Here is a 19,501-nt window from a genome sequence, read left to right as displayed (position 1 = left end):
TGCTGTGAAACACTGAGTAAACACACACACACACACACACACATACACACACACACACACACACATTCACACACACATTCATACACACACATACACACACACATGTACACACGCATACACACATACACAGACACATAAACGCACACATACACACATACACAGACACACATACATACACAGACACATACATACGGGCCTCCAGGACTTTGGAAGGAGCCTCCACCATGAGGAGGGGCTGGAGCTCCATGAAACCCCTGGTATAACCACTTCTGCCCCTGCTGCTCTCACTGCACACACACACACGCGCACACACACACACATACACACATACATACACACACACACATACACACATACACACACACATTCACACACACACATACACATACACACACACATGCACATACACAGACACATAAACGCACACATACACACAGACACACTGACACAGACACACACATACATACACAGACACATACATACATACATACACACATACACACATAAACGCACACATACACACATACACACATGCACAAACACACACACACAAACACACACATACACATATACACACATGCATACACACATGCATGCACACACACATACACACACATGCACAAACACACACATACACACATATACACACATACACACATACACACATACACACATGCATACACACACATGCATGCACAAGCGCCTCCATGACCACTCCTTTAATTTTTAGGGGATTACCCTTGCTGACAGCAGGGAAATAGAAATTAGAATTCTTATTGACACAATAAGAAAGTGTGGGGAAGTTAGAATGACCAAGTGTTCATTCTAACTTTCAAAATAGAAATGAATGTGGCTTCCCGCTCCTGGGCTCCAGTCCAGGCAGTCCCGGGAAGTCCCCGGCTGTCAGGGACTCAGCCTGTGTTGGGTGGGGTGGGGCGCTCCTGGGCTCCAGTCCAGGCAGTCCCGGGAAGTCCCCGGCTGTCAGGGACTCAGCCTGTGTTGGGGTGGGGTGGGGGGGTCACCGTGGCTCCTCTCCCTATTCTTCCAGCAGTCGCTGCCTCTGGCCTCCTTCCCAGCTCCCCCTGTAGGAAGCGGGGCAGGTGGTGGTGGGAGACCTGGTGCCCTCTGGAGGGAGGTTCAGGGACGAGAATCGTGGCCACTCATTAGCCTTTAAGGGGGACCCCAACCCCTCTGTGTCTCTTGAGTTTCCAAGAATAAAAATCTTGTCATTATGTCTTAATGGGCACGATAGGGTTGAGTGTTGATACGATTTTCGGAGCCTCTTACTTCATAAAGGAATCTGACCACTGGCCGTTCCCTTCCCAGCCGGGCTGTGCCTGAACTGCTGGAGCCTGCAGGAGCTGGTCAGCAGGGACCCGGGCCACTTCCTCATCCTCCTGGAGCAGATCCTGCAGAAGACACAAGAGGTGAGGCTGGCCAGGGGTGACGGTGAGCTGGGATCAGCCGCGTGGTCAAGAAAGAGGCCCCCACAGAATGTCGGTTCTGGGGTGCCTGGGCCGCAGAGGGGCTTGGCAAAGGCTCTGGGAACCTGCGAGCTCGGTGTCAGCCATGGATCGAAGGGTTCTGGGCAGGGATGTGGGCCTCTCAATGAGAACACGTGGTACGTGAGCCAGGGTCCTTTAAGCTGCTTGCGTGTATGTCAAGGTATTGACTAGAAAAGGGGAGGAAGCCTTGCTGGATTCCTTTCCTCAAAAAGATCCATGAAAACAAAGACTGATTGGAGAGGTAAACCCAGACCTCCTCTAACAGGTCAGTAAATGGGCCTTTACGTCTAAGAGGAAGAGTGCAGTCAGAGCTGGGCTGGGCTGGGGTTCCAGGACAGCTGAGTCCCTAAGGAGGATTATGGCTCTTTCCTGAAGAATTCTCTTTAAAGTTTTGTTGTTGTTGTTGTTATTTGTGTGTGTTTTCAATTTTTTTATTGATTTCAGAGAGGAAGGGAGAGGGAGAGAGATAGAAACATGAATGATGAGAGAATCATTGATCCGCTGCCTCCTGCACGCCCCTTACTAGGGATCCAGCCTGCAACCCGGCATGTGTCCTGACTGGAAATCGAACTGTGACCTCCTGGTGTAATAGGTTGACGCTCAACCACTGAGCCACACCAGCTGAGCTAAAGTTTTGCTTTTTAATACATGACTGAGTTGCAAAACATTGGCCTTTCTCTATTAGCTGACCCTTTACCTATAAGAAGAACGTACTGGTTTATCAAGACTCCCAAGGTCCCAGCTCTAGCACCACCATTTACCTGGTGCATTTATATGCAAACCCACTTAGGAGAGCTGACCCTCCCCTGGAGTGCTTAACGCACACCCCAAATGTAAAGGATCAACTACTGTGCAGTGACAGGGGAGCAGGCACATGGTCTATTCAGGAAAAAGAAAAGGAGAACCTTACATTTGAGCCTGCGAGGTCACCAGGCAGTGGGGTTGTGGGGCTGTCGCTGAGGCTTCAGCCCGTGAGCTCTAGACGGGGCTGAAAGGCCGAAGAAGTCCAAATCCCACGCTCAGGTGTGTATGTGCTGTGGTGGGTGAGCGCTCTAAAAAAGACAGTGCACAAAAGAATAACTAGAACTTTAAACATATACAGGAAAAATGTTGCCCCTGTGATAATAGAACAAATGCAAATTAAAACCATAACGAGACAGCCTTTGCCTAGCAAATTAGCAAAAAATTATAATAAGCAATGCAGAGAAGGTTGTAGTGAAGCTGGCACTTTCGAACATATGAGAGCTTATAAGTGGCAAAATCCTTTTGGAAAGCAATGGGGCAATATGTTTAAAAGATCGTAAGTATGTTTATACTCTCGATTGATTCCACTTCTTGAACTGTATCCTAGATAAATCATACAAATTATAGAAAAAGAAATTTGCTCAAAGGTTTTCAAAAGTAATTAAATTGCAAAAGTAATTAATAAATCATACAAATTATAGAAAAAGAAATTTGCTCAAAAGTTTTCATTGCAAAAGTAATTATATAGCAAGAAATAACCTCAAATGTCTAAAATGAAACTAATACAGTATAGGTATCTACCAGAAGGAATATTATACAGCTAATAAAAATAATGGATATTATCCAAGGGTATTAACACAATTGAATATGTAATAAAATTACAACAGTAATATTTATTAAATGGCTTAGGGGAAATTGATGAAACACTTGGAGAAACACAGAGTGAGAATCCTAATTCATACCATACAGCAAATGGAATTTTCGATGTCTTAAAGACTTAAATTTAAGAAAATAAAGCTTCAAAGAAAATATATGAGTATTCACATGATCCTTGCATGACAAAGCAAACATCCATAAAGGAAAAAATTAACACATAATTTATGTACACAAATAATCCATACATTTAAAAGCAAACAACAGACTGGAAAAAAAAACAACTTTACAATGCAGGTAACAGGTAAATGTATAGCCAGAAGGGGAACAAGAGGTGGGCTTAGAGATCATGTAACAAAACAGAAACTCATCTATAATATTACATGTAAAAGACATTAAGAGTAAAAATATGCACACTACGATGACTTTGCAGAGGAAAATACACAGAGAAACACTGTAAGGAGAAGTACGTTGAAACTTTAGCAGTGGTTGAGTTTGGAAGGGGCCGTTGTGCGTGGAGTTTTTTTCTAATTTCTAATTTTCTAGTCAGGATTTTTTCTGGTGGTTGCATTGCATGGCTCAGTGGTTGAACATTGATCTATGAACCAGGAGGTCACAGTCAGGGCATATGCCCATGTTGTGGGCTTGATCCCCAGGGGTGGCGTGCAGGAGACAGCCAATCAATGATTCTCTCCCATCATTGATGTTTCTATCTCTCTCTCCCTCACCCTTCACCCTGAAATCAATAAAAATGTATTTAAAAAACAACAACAATAAAACAAGGACGCGCTGCTCTGTTCTGCACCCGTGAGTGAGCCTCACCCTCCTCTCCTGTCCTCTCCACAGGTCCAAGAGAAGGGTTCCTATGACCTCTTCACGCCCCTGGCCCTGCTCTTCTACTCCACTGTCCTCTGTGTAAGTTCCAGGGTGGGCCAGGCTGGGAGCTGGGGGAGGAGAGAGAACAACCCGCACAGGGCAGGCATAGCCCTCACGACTCTGAGGATAAACACTGAGAGAAACTGTCAATCAATGACACCTGATGCCTGTCAACCTTCTGATGGCTTCAGCTAAGCCAGTGGTTCTCAACCTTCTGGCCCTTTAAATACCGTTCCTCATGTTGTGACCCAACCATAAAATTATTTTCGTTGCTTCTTCATAACTGTAATGTTGCTACTGTTATGAATCGTCATGTAAATATCTGATATGCAGGATGGTCTTAGGCGACCCCTGTGAAAGGGTCGTTCGACCGCCAAAGGGGTCGCGGCCCACAGGTTGAGAACCGCTGATAAGCCGTCTTGAGAGTCTCCAGTAACTCGTGGATGCTGTTGTGCCTGGCACATCTGGCGCCCATGGAGGAACCAGTCACAGCCTCTCACAAGCCATGGAGTAGACCCGTTAAACAGCTTCTATGCCCACCTCACTTTGTGCCCCAGCCGTCAGTTTTACCCAATGTGATCACCCCCTATTCGCCAGGCCGGGGGCATCAAATGAGTCCGTGTACATTGAGTCAATTCACTTCACAGAGAAGTGTTTCCCTCTAGTAAGGATAAATGTGGTTTAGACCAGTGGTCGGCAAACCGCGGCTCGCGAGCCACATGCGGCTCTTTGGCCCCTTGAGTGTGGCTCTTCCACAAAATACCGGCTCTTCTACAAAATACCGACTTCTGCACACGGGCCACGAAGTTTCAATCACACTGTACGTGCGCGCCCGCACGTGGTATTTTGTGGAAGAGCCACACTCAAGGGGCCAAAGAGCCGCATGTGGCTCGCGAGCCGCGGTTTGCCGACCACTGGTTTAGACATTTGAGAGGCAGCAGCAGCCCCATTTAAGATGACTCCAGCTTTTCAGAGCGCTGCTCTCCTGAACTGGGTAAATTGTGTTACTTTAATAAAACCAAGGCCCTTACGGTAGAGACACCCCTGATACCCTCTTGCCTATGTGTAACTCACTGCCTGTGGGTTACTTCCAGTCCTTCTTGACCTTGTTCTTGGACATTGCAGCTGCGGGGAAATGTGTGCCCTTTGTGGAACATTCCAGAAAAGTAGCAGGTTCTGCTCTGGAATATCAGTGCACTTTCTCCCACCCAGACTTCTCTGCTTGCCTCTCCCTCTGCATTGCAGACACCACACTTCCCGCCGGACTCAGACCTTCTTCTGAAAGCAGCCGGCACCTACCACCGATTCCTGACCTGGCCCGTTCCCTACTGCAGCATCAGCCAGGAGCTGCTCACCTTCATCGACGCTGAGCTCAAGGCCCCAGGTCAGTGCTGAGGCAGCTTGCGCGGGGAGCAGGGATCATGCAGGCAGGAGGTTCTTCTGGAACTGCTCTTGGGCTGTGATCCTCCTCGCCTCTCAACCTTCAGCTCGTACCTGCCCATGGCCCCGATTCAAAACCTTGGAGTCTCCTCTTTATGGTGCTGTGTGTATCTATGTGCACCAGCATCAGATGGCTGAAAGCAGTGAACGTAGGCAGTAACTCAAGGGGGAATTCTTGTCCTGCCCGGTGTTGCTCAATTGGTAGGAGTTTCGTCCAGTTACACTGAAAGGTTGTGGGTTCGATTCCCGGCCAGGGCAGATACCTGGGTAATGGGTTTGATTCCTGATCCCGACCCAGCCTGTGGGAGGCAACTGATCGATGTTTTCCTTTCTCTGTCTCTTTCCCTTCCCTTCTCTTTGAAAATCAGAAATTGTCCTCAGGAAAGGATAAAAAGGGGAAAAAACAGAGGACTTCTCAGGGGAGGCTGAGCAGGCGTTCAGGGCAAGGAGACCACACCATGCGGCCTGTGCCTCTGTTCTGGTTATGCAAGTGGTCTCTGAGGCTGCCCAGGTCCGACAGCGAAGCCCATGTTGACACGAGGCCCTCCCGTGTTCTCTGCCTCAGGAGCACGTGGGGGAAATGTATGTGTGGACAGGTTCAGTCTGGCCACGGAAGGTGGCTGGTGTTGGGAATGGACAGGTGTGGACAGGGCGCCATGACAGGTGTGGACAGGGGCCTGGTACTAAGTTTTCATATGTAGAGTCTGAAAAGTAGGAATTCTTGAGAAATTGCAGGTGCTATCATACACATGCAAATGAGGTAGAAGAAAACTATTGCAGAGCAAGAGAAATCATAATCAAGTATGATGTCCTGAGAGGTAGTGTGATATTAGAGCAATTCATCCCATCAGAGGCTCAAAGGAATGAAGTCAGGAAACAACTGAATGGATAAAATTCAATATCCGTTCCTAATATTTAATACCCCTCTAATATATGAAAACTTTTAATATACGGAAGTGTTCTTAATACTAGAGGCATTTCCATTTAGTCAATAATCTTTCTCTTCATGCTTACAATGATTTTGCCTATGCAAAAAAATAAAGAATATTTCCTTTTCCAGAGAAGATAAAATTTTAATAGGTAGAAATCAAACAATTGCTTATTTATCAAGACTAAGAGGATCACCTGAAGGACTGTCAGACTGGTAAACACGGAGCTAAGAGCTTTGCCATATAATGGCATTAACCAGTTAGAAGACATGAAAAAAAAAACCCACAACAATTTGCAATAGCGACTACAAATATAAAATAAATGCAACTAACCTACATAGAAGAAACAAATTTAACCAAAGGATAATAATTTAAAACACATGTTGCTAGATTGAGTCAATATTATAATAATATCAGGTGTTACCATGATCAAAATACATCAACATCTTTTACAATTTAACAAAATAGAGAAAGTCCATCAGTGCCCTACAATAGCATTTACCCATGCGTTTGATATATATTTATGTATTCTTAAAGAAGAGTAAGGATGGATATTTCCTTACTAGGTCTTTGAAGGTACCCTAAGGCTATATGTAGTTATGAAAATCATACACTATTGGGAAAAGAATACATGAATAATGGAACAAAATAGAATAGCTAGGAACAATGAAATAGTAAAAAATTGTTATATAACAAAGTGGCATCCTCAAATGGGTCCTGAAAAAAAATTGGTCATTTAATAAATGATATCAGGATAATGGAGAGACCATAAAAAATGAGTTAGAATTTTATCTTCAAAAAACAAAATTGAGTTTTATAAAAATAACTTACAGATGGATTAAAAGCTTAAGTGTAGAAACAAGACCATAAAAGTCATAGAAGAAAAATAGGTCACCTGAGCTTAGAATGGAGAAGGATTGTTTCTTCAAGACAAAAATTATAAAAGGCCAACAGATTTGAGAGCATAAAATTTAAAGCTCTTTATTTGGCAAAACCCACTATAAGTGAAAGGTAAATGACAAACTAATCAATAAAAATAGTATTCAAATCCATGAAGAGTTCTTTTGAGTCAATTAAAAATAGGCCAACCCACCAATGAAAATGTGACGAAGCATGCTTTAAGCACATCAAAAAAAGAACTAAAAACATCTGAGGAACAACTCTCAAGATATTCACCCTCATTAGTAATAAAGAAAATGCAAAACTTAACAGTGAGACACCGTTTTCCCCTAACAAATTGGCAAAGATTAAAAAAAAAGCAAGTATTGGTCAGGAAAAGGGGGGCTGTGTTCTCTAAAATATTAAAAAGAATATCCTTTCACAAAGCAATTGCATTCCTAGAAATTTGAGCAATTATGGCTATGCAACGATTTTCCTACAAGGATGTTCATCGATGAGTTCTTTCTAGTAATCAACCAATTCCAAAAAACCTAAATATTGCACATGGCTGAGTATAGTGTAGCAAAGTCATTTGGTGGAATGCTAGTCCATCATATAGAAATGTAATTACTGAGATCAGAAGATGTTGAGTAACTTGAATCTTTAAAAAACCAGGCCCCAAAATACTATGTATGTACAGAGCAGAGCAGGCACAGGCTGAGGTTGGCCATCACCCAAGTCTACCTATTGCATGAACCTCACTTTATGGGAGAGACGTGGTGGAAGAATTAAGAAATCAGGAAGACCCTGAGGAGAAGGTATTGAACTAGGAGGTGCTTGGGCACATGATGAATCGAGAAACTGCCAACCTAACTTTCCAAGGCACCCTAAATCAGGGGTCCTCAAACTTTTTAAACAGGGGGCCAGTTCACTGTCCCTCAGATCGTTGGAGGGCCAGACTATAGTTTAAAAAAAAACTATGAACAAATTCCTATGCACATTGCACATATCTTATTTTGAAGTAAAAAAACAAAACGGGAACAAATACAATATTTGTATTTGCATGTGGCCCGCGGGCCGTAGTTTGAGGACCCCTGATTTAGACGGAAAAGATTTCAATGCACGTGCCTTGGCAGGACCTTCTGTCTATACCAGTGGTCGGCAAACTCATTAGTCAACAGAGCCAAATATCAACAGTACAACGATTGAAATTTCTTTTGAGAGCCAAATTTTTTAAACTTAAACTATATAGTTAGGTATATTGTTATTAACTTAATTAGGGTACTCCGAAGGCTTAGGAAGAGCCACACTCAAGGGGCCAAAGAGCCGCATGTGTCTCGCGAACGCAGTTTGCAGACCACAGGTCTATACCAAAGATTTAAACAACCCTTTCTTTCTTTGAAATGGCCAAGGGCGATGTTGGGTTGGGGGAGGGCCGTCACCTGAATGTGGGGCGACCGCTTCCCGATTTCGAGTGGAGCCAGCTGGCCCTCCTCCGCTGAATGCACGCTATGCCTGGAAGTGTTTTTGTGGGCAGCTGAGCAGGAACTCTGTTCTGGGCAGCCCAGCGAGCAGATGGGGAGCAGAGGGGCGGGCTGTGGCGAGGCCCAGATGCTGGGACATGGGGTTCTAAGCCTGGGGGACAAGAGCCAGGCAGAGCAGCAGCTGGAGCTGGACCCAGAGCAGGGAGGACCCGTGGCACTCTTGCCCCTCCAGGGACCATGTCCAGGGACCACGCGAGGCCTCAGATATGCCGGTGACCCAGGAGAAGGCAGATGTGTGGAGAGGGGCTCAGGCCAGCCTGCCCGTGCTAGGAACTTCTCTTCCAGGGAAAGCAGAACTGAAACAGGAAACCATCTCCTTCTCATGTCAGAGAGTCGTCTTCAAACAAAAACCAAGCTCTCATACAAATGCACAGCGAGCCCGTGCCCCAGATGTGTTCAACCCGTCTCCGAGGGAACCAGCGACACGACAGAGCTGGTGTAGAGGAGGGTGCGAGAAACTGATACGGGTTTCTCATGCAAGCTAGAATAAGGGTGCAAAACTAGATACCAAATTAGTTAATGTCATCGAGGAGAATAAAACTGTAACCTTTGAGGGCATCTTTTGTCTGGAACAAAACACTCATCTCACATTCACACGTTAACCCCTGATTTCACAGAACCTGAGCCCTCATCAACAGCAAATAGTAAGTTGAACAAAATTGACCCTCATCTACAGGAGCCTTAAGTGGGCTTGTTAGAAAATGCTTCAGTGTGGTTTCGTAGAGGCATGTGGCTGAGTGCCCCACCCCTAGTGAGCCCAACCGAGAGAGGCAATGGGAGGAACCAGGGAGGGGCTGGAATGGAGGCCGGAATGAGCTCTGGGAGGAGAAGCTGAGGCTCAATCACTTGGCGGTTACCAGTACTAGGTATTAGACCTCAGTGGTTTCAAGTCCTGGAGCTGCGGGGCCGTTGGAAAGACGTTTTACTTATGGGAGCCTCAGTTTCCTCATCTGTAAAATGGGAGGAGGATCCCTCCCTCTCAGAGCAGTTTTCGAGGCTACATGCTGACCTACGTTGATTTCACGTTGCTTGGGCAGTAGGGTTTGGGGTGTGTTGGCTTAAGAGAGAGGTCCTGGCAAGGTCACAGAAAGATGACCAGGGACCTGAAGAGCTGGGCCCTCCACCCAGGGAGCCTTAGGGAGCGAGTTGCCATGGAGATGAATGAAACAGTTTACTCCACTTTGATGTGGCTGGGTAGCAGAGGAAGTGGGCAGGTTATGAAGCCCCGGGCCTCCCCCTTCTTCCTGACTCCACCCCCAATAGGGTGCCTACTGGCTCCGCTCTGGGGCTGGCAGGAAACCTCACATCAGTGCTACCAGGTCCTGCCCACCACAACCCTCTGGGGTTAAGCCCACATGTTTGTTGAATATTTATGCTGTGACCACATGGCTGCGCTCAGCACAATACTTGCCTGCAAAGAATTTATCTGTAATCCTGAGGGGTGACAGTGGGCATCAGATGTGTGAGTCACTCAGAGTGCCACAGCCTCAATGCCTGCATCTCACCCAGACCACGGCCCCATGACGTAAGAGGGAAAAGCAATATTACTTCCATTTTGTGCATGACACAACCAAGACTGGGAGAAGTTTGTTTCTTGCCCAAGCTATAAAGCCAGGTGTGAGAGGAGAAACACGGGCCTTGGTATGACAAAGACATCTGTTTTGTTACTTATTAGTTGGTGACCTGGGGACAGGTTGCATAAGCTTTCCTCATCAAAGCAGGACTGAAATTGTTGTTGATGGTGGTGGTGGTGGTGGTGGTGGTGGTGGTGGTGGTGGTGATGGTGGCAATGGCTGCATTACCTGTGCTTACGGTGCATTCAACATTGCTAAGAATCGGTCCCATCCATCCTCCGACAGCCCCCTGGATAGTCACTAGTATTTCCATCTTTCAGATAATGAAACTTGAGTGCCACACAATTAAGGAGCTTTTCCGTGGTCACATAGCTAACAAGAGTTCTACCACTTGAACCCACGTCTGCTCAAGTCAAAAAAAAACTACCTTCTCACTTTGCAAAATGCTGTGTTTCTTTCAAAAGACCCAGGCAGGGGACTGCATGACTGACAGGCCCCGGGCCCTGCTGGCTCCCCAGCACCTTCTGCCCTTGGGCAGTTTCTCCTGTCCCTTTCCTATCGCCTAGTGCCCTCCCACCCTGGACCTCCTGCCAATCAGGAAAAAACCTGATGAGGTCAGCTCTGCCTGTCAACTGGTGGCAAGAGAATTGTGAATATTCTTCGGTGGCAATACGTTTCTCTTGGGACATAACTGATCATAAACATTTGCATCTTCTACTTTTTGTCTCTGATTATGGAATGAAAGGTTTAGGTCTCTTAAAGGAAAGTCAACCAACACGGACTAGTAGGAGAGGGTCCGTGCTGTTTTTACTCCGACCCCGGATACATGGGAGTCTTTCCCCCACACGCCCGTCCTCCAGCTCCCCAGACACCAGCTGGGTGTCCACAGATTCAATCCAATTCTGACACTAACCACCTGGAGTCAGCACAGACCCCGCAGTGGAGGGCTCAGTCCCGCAAGACTGGCCCCACTTCAGGTGCTGACCATAAGCCCAGGTCTCCCTGGCTTTTGACCAACCAGCTACAAATCAGGGTTTCCCAGCGCTCCCTCCTCAGGTGCAGTAATTTGCTAAAACAGCTCCTAGAAGTAGGAGAGCACTTTACTTACGTTCACTGGTTTATTGGAAAGGATACTATGAAGGATACCGAGGAACAGCCGGGTGAAGGGGTACAGAGGGCGAGGTCTGGAGGGGTCCTGAGTGTAGGAGCTTCTACCCTGTGGAGTTGGGGTTCACCGCCACCCTGGGGGCTTCCTGAACCCCATTGTTTAGGGCAGTGGTTGGCAAACTCATTAGTCAACAGAGCCAAATATCAACAGTACAACGATTGAAATTTCTTTTGAGAGCCAAATTTTTTAAACTTAAACTATATAGGTAGGTACATTGTTATTAGCTTAATTAGGGTACTCCTAAGGCTTAGGAAGAGCCACACTCAAGGGGCCAAAGAGCCGCATGTGGCTCGCGAGCCGCAGTTTGCCGACCACGGGTTTAGGGGTTTCGTGGAGGTCCTACTAAGTAGGCATGATTGACTCAATCTTGGCTTTTGGTGATTACCTCTATCTCCAGCCCCTCCCCCCGCTGAAGGTTGCTGGGGGAGGTCACAACGTTCCAGCCCTCGAATCAATCACAGGGCTGGTTCCAGAGGGCACCCAGCCCCCTGCTGGAAGCTATCTAGGGACCCACCCAGAGTCACCTCATTAGCATAAACTCAGGTCCAGTTAAAGGGGCTTATTTAGATGCTCCTCTCACCCCTCACTCAGGACATGACAAGGATTTTAGGAGCTCTGTCCCAGGAACTGGGGATGAACATATACATATAATAAATACAAATATATATTCTTCATTATATCACGATACTATAGGGGGAGACTCAGGGAAGGAGTGGAAGGCAGATGTTCCAGAAATCACAGGGTGTGATTAGTTGAGCCAGCTGCCTATAAAAGAAAGTCTGAAATAACAGTGGCTTATACTTTTTACACCCCGCCCCCTCACTTCCTCCTGTTAACTGGAATGAGGACTTGATGGCCGGCACTCCAGCAGCCGACTTAGACAATGAAATGACCTTGAGGACGAGGTCTCCCGCCAGGGATGGAGGAGCAGAAAGATGGGAGAAGCCTAGTCTGAATGTTCATGGGACCACGAGTAGGAGAGGGTCTGTGCTGTTTTCACTCTGACCCCTGGATTGCCGTCCACCCGATTTTTGGTTTTAATGTCTTCGTTGGGGGTAGGGGAGTCTCATCGGATGCTCTGTGCTTCACTTGGGGACTGTTGGCAACCAGGATATCCAGCTGAGGAAATGACTCCCTCTGGGCGAGGGTGTGCCCGGGGGCACCGACCTCCTTCAAAAAGTCCCCCAACAGCAAAATCAGGCACAGGGCAAGGTTGTATGGTGTCTGCCTAGCTGATATGAGGCAGCTCTCAGCTCTACCTGCACTGCGATCCCCAAATGAGACTATTCAGATATTATCCTATATAATAAAAGCCTAATATGCAAATTGTCCCCTTGGGACTTCGACCAACCAGGAGTTCGACGGCTCGCTATGACATGCACTGACCACCAGGGGACAGTGGGGAATGAAGGAAGGCCCGGCTGGCAGCCGGCAGCTGCGGGAAGGAAGGCCTGATTGGCCCTGATCACTGGCCAGGCCTAGGAACCCGACCCGTGCACGAATTTCAGGTACTGGGGCTCTAGTCCTAAGATAAACAGGGAGAGAAATACAAGATGTGACTGAATGTTCCTTGTCATGGAGACTAATGGAGCAGAGCAAGCTTCAAGGAGAAAGTGGTCAACAGTATCAAAGACCCAAAAAAAAGAAAAAGCAATTCAAGGAAAATGATGATAAGGTTGAGGCCTAGGGTGTTGTGACTTCAGGAGGGCAGCTCAGGAGGGCAGCTCAGGAGGGCAGCTCAGGAGGGCAGCTCAGGAGGGCAGCTCAGGAGGGCAGCTCAGGAGGGCAGCTCAGGAGGGCAGCTCAGGAGGGCAGCTCAGGAGGGCAGCTCAGGAGGGCAGCTCAGGAGGGCAGCTCAGGAGGGCAGCTCAGGAGGGCAGCTCAGGAGGGCAGCTCAGGAGGGCAGCTCAGGAGGGCAGTCCAGGAGGGCAATGGGATTGGAAGCCAATGGCTGGCATCTGGAAGGAGGCCTGATGGAGGGAGAGAGATCTTGCCGGCTGCTCCCCTCCCCAGGAGAGTGGCCGGCTGCGTGGCCTGTGTCCATCGAGGCAGAGTGGGAGGCGAGGCGACGAGTCTGTGGGGTGTGGGTTACGGTTAAGACGTTCCATGGTAAAAGGAAAGAGCAGACGAGTCAAGAGGAGGCGGCTTGTCTGTGTGCTCCTCGTGGGGAACCCGTGCAGAGTGGGCACCCTCATCCGCTCCAGCGTTTGGATACGAGAGTACAAGGGTATGTATGTGAGAGCTGCCAGACAGCGTTCCCAGTCCTGATAGGAACAGCCACTGTCCGGGGACTCTCCTATCAAAACAGATACAACAGTCACGTCCAAACATGTGACAGTTACATAAAAGAAACACCAAGCAGAAGGCCCAGATCAAAGCAATTGGGTGCTAAGTCAGAATGCATACATTGGCCATTTTCTTCCATGTGTTAGACAAGCATCAGGGCCTTTCTTCCTGCTTCTGCAACGCTTCCCGAGTGGATCGCCTTCCTGCTCCCCACTCCCACCGGCCCGGGCTGGCCCTGCCCCCGACAGGGAAACAGGGACCCCATAAAGACTTCCAAGCTCTAACAAGGGCGCTGTCCCCTGAGGCCCAGCCCCTGCTCTGTCACCCTTGTCAGTGAGGAGAGCGAAACGTGCTTTCATCTCCTCCCGAGGGTGACACAGAACCGAAGACACTCTGTGGAGGGTCTGCTTCCAGCTGCAGAACGGAGCCAACTTGCAGGGAACACTTGAGTCCATTTCTCCACACATTTGAAGTCAAGGAGACCGGCAGGTGGACGGGGCGGAGAGGAAGGCTGGGAGGTGGGGGTGCAGAGGCTCAGTCTGGGAGGGACCCCATCAGGGGTCTGTGGCCCCTGAAAAGTTGTGGAGGCCAGGCCAAGATGCTGGGGGAAGGAGAGAGTGTGGGAGGGGCTGAGGCTGAGGGGATGGCCCGGCGTGCCCACTGCCGGACACCGGGACTGAGAGAGGGCAGTGTGACAGGAGCCAGGACTGCTGGACAGCAGGGACCGGCCTCGGTTCTCCTCTCAGGGTGCTCTGCCCCGCTGCCTCTGAGGAGCAAAGCTTGGCAGGTGGCTGGAGCCAGGTGGGGCCTGGGGCTCATCTTGTCAGAGGCCCCGTAGGCGTCAGGCGTGATCTGACCCATCCAGGAACTCCCATCCTAACTGTCCGGTGCGGCCACTGTGAGGCGCAGGCCACGAGTGCCAAAGGACCAGGTAACCGCGTGAATCTGTTCTTTTTCTTTGGCCACAGGAATCTCCTACCAGCGGCTGGTGAGGGCTGAGCAGGGTCTGCCCCTTCGGAGTCACCGCAGCTCCACTGTGTGAGTGCTCTTGGGGAGCGAGAAACAGCATGGGGGTGGGGTGGGGATGGGACTATGCCCACTGTTCACCATTCCTGCTCCAGCACCCCTGCATCCCTCTCTCGCTGCACCCCAACCAAGCCCCCCACAAACAGGCTTAGACCTGGAACCCCGGGATTGCTGGTGATGTTTTGTGCACAGAGCTGCTTTCTGGGTCTTTCATCAGATTCCTAAACAGGTCTGAGACTTAAAAAAAAAAAAAAGGTTAAGAATCACCTGCATTGATCATGCCAGGAGCTGGGCACACATTACCTCACTTCACCCCACTTTTCAGATGAGGAAACTGAAGGTCAGAGAGGCCAAGTAACTTCCCCAAGGTCACACAGCAATGAGTGTCTGAGCCAGGACCGGAACCTCAGTTCTCCTCGGAATCCCATGCTCTTCCCACAGTGTCTTTCTGCCGGTTTTTAAAGCAGCATTTTCCAAACTTTTTTTTTTTTAACCAGAATCTGCAATAAAGAATTCATTTTCTATGACAGCCTGGCACACACACACACACACACAGCTAAAACAGGTTTCATGAATTGAAACTTACCCTTACCTCCTAGGGTGGGCTCTGTCCCCTTCTATTCCATTTCAATTAAAAGGCAATTCTGGTGGTGACTCCGCAAATGGATTGCATTGCCCACTCATGGGTCCGGGTCTGCAGTTTGACAAACGCTAGGAGAGCAGCCTCCGTTCCGAGGCCCCTCTGGCGGGTCTCCGGGCGTGTGGGCGCTGTCTCACCCGGACACCTGGGTGCCCAGACGCTTCAGCTTCAGCTTCAGCAGCAGAAACTATAGTCACCCCGCCCTCCCATCCCCAGGCAGTGCACGTCCTGAGAGAGACAGAGGGACAAGCATATTTGTAAATGTTAGCTTAGCAAGTAAATAAGCTCCCTCCCAGGCAGGGTCAGGGGGCTGGTGAACGCTCACCAACATCGTCCGGGCACTTACTGAGCTCTGGGCACCGCTGTGGGCATGGCTGCTTCCTGCAATCCTCGTGCTGACCTTGTGGAAAAGGCATTTTAAAGGTCGGGGAACTGAGGTTCTGAGAGGTTAGTAGACGGTCTCGGGGCTGAGGGGGAACCCACTCCTGTTTTCCGTGAGTTGGGAGGGATGGTCGGTTTTCCAGCGGAGATGGCGTGCAGGCGGCGAGGGCGCAGGCTGGCCGGGCTGGTCCTGCACACAGTGAGTCAGGTGGGGGAAAGTGAGGTCTTGTGTGCCCAGCACCTGGGATCAAGCCCTCAGTGAAGGAGAGGGGCTCAGTGAGGGGCTGCTTACGTGAGCCTGTCTCCTTTTTCTTCTAAAGAGAAATCAAACATAGTTTTCTCCCCACGGTGATGCCTCTGACAGCGCCGGGTCCTGAGCCCAGGGCCCCGCTCCGGGCAGATGCCCACAGGGACTGGGGGTTGCGTCGCCTGCCTGGCGTTGCTTTGCACTGGTGTGAATGCAGCTCACGGTGTGGGTTTGGGAGAGAGTGCGACGAAGGGAAGCCATGGGCATGACAGCGTGCACGGGCGGGCGCAGGAGCACCGTGATGGCTCAGACACGTTCCAGGAGACGCAGTACGAGGGTCGGCGTGGGCGACGTGAGAACCGTCCTGGGTTGTTAACCGTTAACTGAGTAATTGACACCTCGGGGTTCACGGTTCTCAACATTTGTGTCTATTTGAAATTTTCATAATGAATGCATTTCACACGCACCGAGGAGGAGCCGGGGTGGAGCGGGGAGAGAGGTGGAGGTGGCTGGACACACACTCCTCCCCAGCCAGTGCCGGCCTGTGTGATGCGCGGGCAGTTAGAAGAGGGTCCCCCGGGCAGAGGACTCGGATGCAGCCCTGGCTTGGCCCGCCTTCCTCCTGGCAGATGCCACCCCACCCCGCAACCCGTGGCTTGAGGAGCAGGGCAGGGGCCAAAATTTCAGCCCCCCTGCACCACGGCATATGTCTGTCTGCGTCCCCTTCCCAAAATGATCGCCTGGCTTCCAGCGACCTCTCCTAAAACACAGTCTTCTCTTGAGTAATCTTATATCCATTCAGATGTCCTGTAGAGGGAAAAAAAATGTTTATATAAAAATTAAGGTAAAACTTATTTTAAAAAAATTGAGTTCAGTGTTGAAAGGGTCTTTGAAAACACCGGGTGAAAAATACTCAAAAGTAGACCATACACTTTCCTCTTGGAACCGGGACCCTTGAGCCCCCACCTCTCTCATGGCCTCAGGCCCTGCCCGGGCTGTGAGGAGGCCCAGGCCTCGGAGGGACCCAACCCCAGCATGAGGCGTGTGGCGGCGCCCCGGTGCCCACAGCCACTCCTCTGTGCCCCCAGCACCGTGCTGCTGCTGAACCCTGTGGAGGTGCAGGCGGAGTTCCTCGCCGTGGCCAACAAGCTGAGCACGCCCGGGCACTCGCCCCATAGCGCCTACATCACCCTGCTCCTGCACGCCTTCCAGGCTACCTTCGGGGCCCACTGTGACCTCGCGGGTCTGCACTGCAGGCTGCAGGTATGTGTCTGGGGCCCGGGGGTCCACCCTGCCCCCTTCTCGCAGACCTGTGTCTGCTCCATCTTAGGGCTGCAGTCTCCAGGGTACACTGGCCTCCCTCACCCCGAGGCATGGTGGGTGGTGGTTGGAGAGCCGGCCCTGCCATGAGGCTCTCTGTTGTGCTGGGGCCTGACCAGGGTGGGTGGGACCCGCCTCAGGGGAACGAGATTCAGACTGAAGCTGGAAGACTGGTGTCTGGCCCCAGCTCTGGGACAGGCCCTGGACAGACCCTCTGCTCTGGGCCCTTCTCTCATGACCATGTCCTGAGCGGGGGGGTTGGGGGCAGGCCTGGCTCCCGGGCTGTGGGTGGAGATGGGCGATGAGGCTGGGAGGGCCTGGGCCCTGCTGCCCTGGGTAAGACCTGGGAAGTGGAGGCGGGCAGCCGGCCATGGCACAGGAGCAAGCCGGTCTCCTCCTGGGGTTCCAGTCCAAGGCCCTGGCCGAGCTCGAGGACGTCTACACGGAGACGGCAGAGGCCCAGGAGCTGGCCTCTGGCATCGGGGATGCAGCCGAGGCCCGGCAGTGGCTCAGGACCAAGCTGAAGGCGGTGGGAGAGAAAGCCGGCTTCCCCGATGTCTTAGGTGAGGCCCTGGGACAGGGGGGCCCACTTTCCCCGTGGCCTGCTCTGGCTCCCACCGTGAGCAGTCCAGGTCGGCCTGGAGGCTCTGCTCCACACCATCCCTCGGGGACCACGCTCCTCAGCATGTCCTCCACGCTGGTGCCCGGGTCCTGCCTGCGGGGTCAGGGCTGGGCACACCGTGTGGGGCTGTGGGAAGAGGGAAAGCGTGTGCTAATCAAGGGCAAGGGCCTCTCACTTGACATGAAGACAATACGGAAGTCGCGCGTGTCACATCGACCCATATCCCCTTGGCCCACTTTGGTCACATGGCCACACCTCACCCCGAGGAGCCTGGGAAACTTCCTCTCCACACCGTGTTACCGCAGAAGAAGGGACACGGCGTCCTCGAATCTGAAGGGGGAGGGCCCTTGTTTTGCTGTTTGGCCCCTGTAAAAGGAGGCGCAAAGTGTGTGCCGCCACATTTACACAGCGTATACAAGGGCATGGCACCCCACAGTGCCCTCTGGCTGCGAGCCAGCACCCCAGCTCTCAGCTCCAGCTCCGCCCTGGCCCACCCAGCTTCTCGGCCTGGCCCATCCTCTCCCAACTATGCCCTCTTCTTTAAGGCGAGGGCACTGGGCTGGCCGATCTCAGGGCTCCTTCCCAGGCCTCACCTGGGCCGGCCCCGCCTGTTCTTACAGATCCTGCGAACCCAGGCAAGCTCCGCACCATCCCCATCCCTGTCGCCAGGTGCTACACCTACAGCTGGAACCAGGACAGCTTTGGTAAGCAGCCGGGGCCCCAGCCCAGCGGCCTGGGCTTTCTTCCCGCCCGTCTGTGCAGCAGCCTCCACTCCCCACCAGCCCTCCGGCCTGAGCAGGCTCTGGGCAGGGCAGGGGGCTGCACGCTGAGTCCTGGGCTGGACTTGATCCGCCTTCTGGCACCTCCTCCCCAAGTCCATTCTGTCTGAACCTGTCGCCCTCCCAGAGGAGAGCGGGAGAGGTTTCCCGGCCCGGACACCCAGCGGTGCCTCCCTTTCCCGTGCAGACGTCCTGAAGGAGATGCTGCTCAAGGAACAGGAGCTGCTGGAGCCGGGGCTCCTGGGGGACGAGGACGAGGACGAGGACGAGGATGAAGAGGAGGAGGAGGAAGAGGAAGAGGAGGAGGACTTGGAAACGGATGGGCAGTGTGCCCAGAGGGACTCACTGTTTTCCACCAGCTCGGAGGCCTCCCGTGACTCCACCCTGTCCCTCGCCTCGTCCCAGGCCTCGGGGGCCACCCTCTCCAGCCAGTTGCTGACCTCCTTTGTCTCGGGCCTGTCGGACGGCATGGACAGCGGCTACGTGGAGGACAGCGAGGAGAGCTCCCCGGAGTGGCCCAAGAGGCCGGGCGGCCGGGAGCGCCGGGGCTACCGCAGGCCCGGGCAGAAGTTTAACAGGATCTACAAACTGTTCAAGAGCACCAGCCAGCTGGTGCTGCGGAGGGACTCTCGCGGCCTGGAGGGCAGCCCGGACTCGGCACTGCCCCT

At 51.2% G+C, this 19,501-nt stretch overlaps 1 protein-coding gene across 1 annotated transcript in view; it reads left to right on the top strand.

Annotated features, from left to right (window-relative positions):
* Positions 1–19,501, top strand: part of PIK3R5 (phosphoinositide-3-kinase, regulatory subunit 5) — a 71,023-nt gene that overhangs the window by 44,844 nt on the left and 6,678 nt on the right. The window contains exons 3-10 of the mRNA XM_005878851.2: positions 1,327–1,427; positions 3,969–4,037; positions 5,244–5,382; positions 14,787–14,856; positions 17,201–17,375; positions 17,842–17,995; positions 18,675–18,758; positions 19,021–19,495. Coding sequence (XP_005878913.1) covers positions 1,327–1,427; positions 3,969–4,037; positions 5,244–5,382; positions 14,787–14,856; positions 17,201–17,375; positions 17,842–17,995; positions 18,675–18,758; positions 19,021–19,495 — 1,267 coding nt within the window. The remainder of the gene's footprint in view (positions 1–1,326; positions 1,428–3,968; positions 4,038–5,243; positions 5,383–14,786; positions 14,857–17,200; positions 17,376–17,841; positions 17,996–18,674; positions 18,759–19,020; positions 19,496–19,501) is intronic.

This window comes from Myotis brandtii, unplaced genomic scaffold (genome assembly GCF_000412655.1).
Source record: "Myotis brandtii unplaced genomic scaffold, ASM41265v1 scaffold573, whole genome shotgun sequence".
NCBI lineage: Eukaryota > Metazoa > Chordata > Mammalia > Chiroptera > Vespertilionidae > Myotis > Myotis brandtii.
This window is presented reverse-complemented; position numbering and strand designations above follow the sequence as displayed.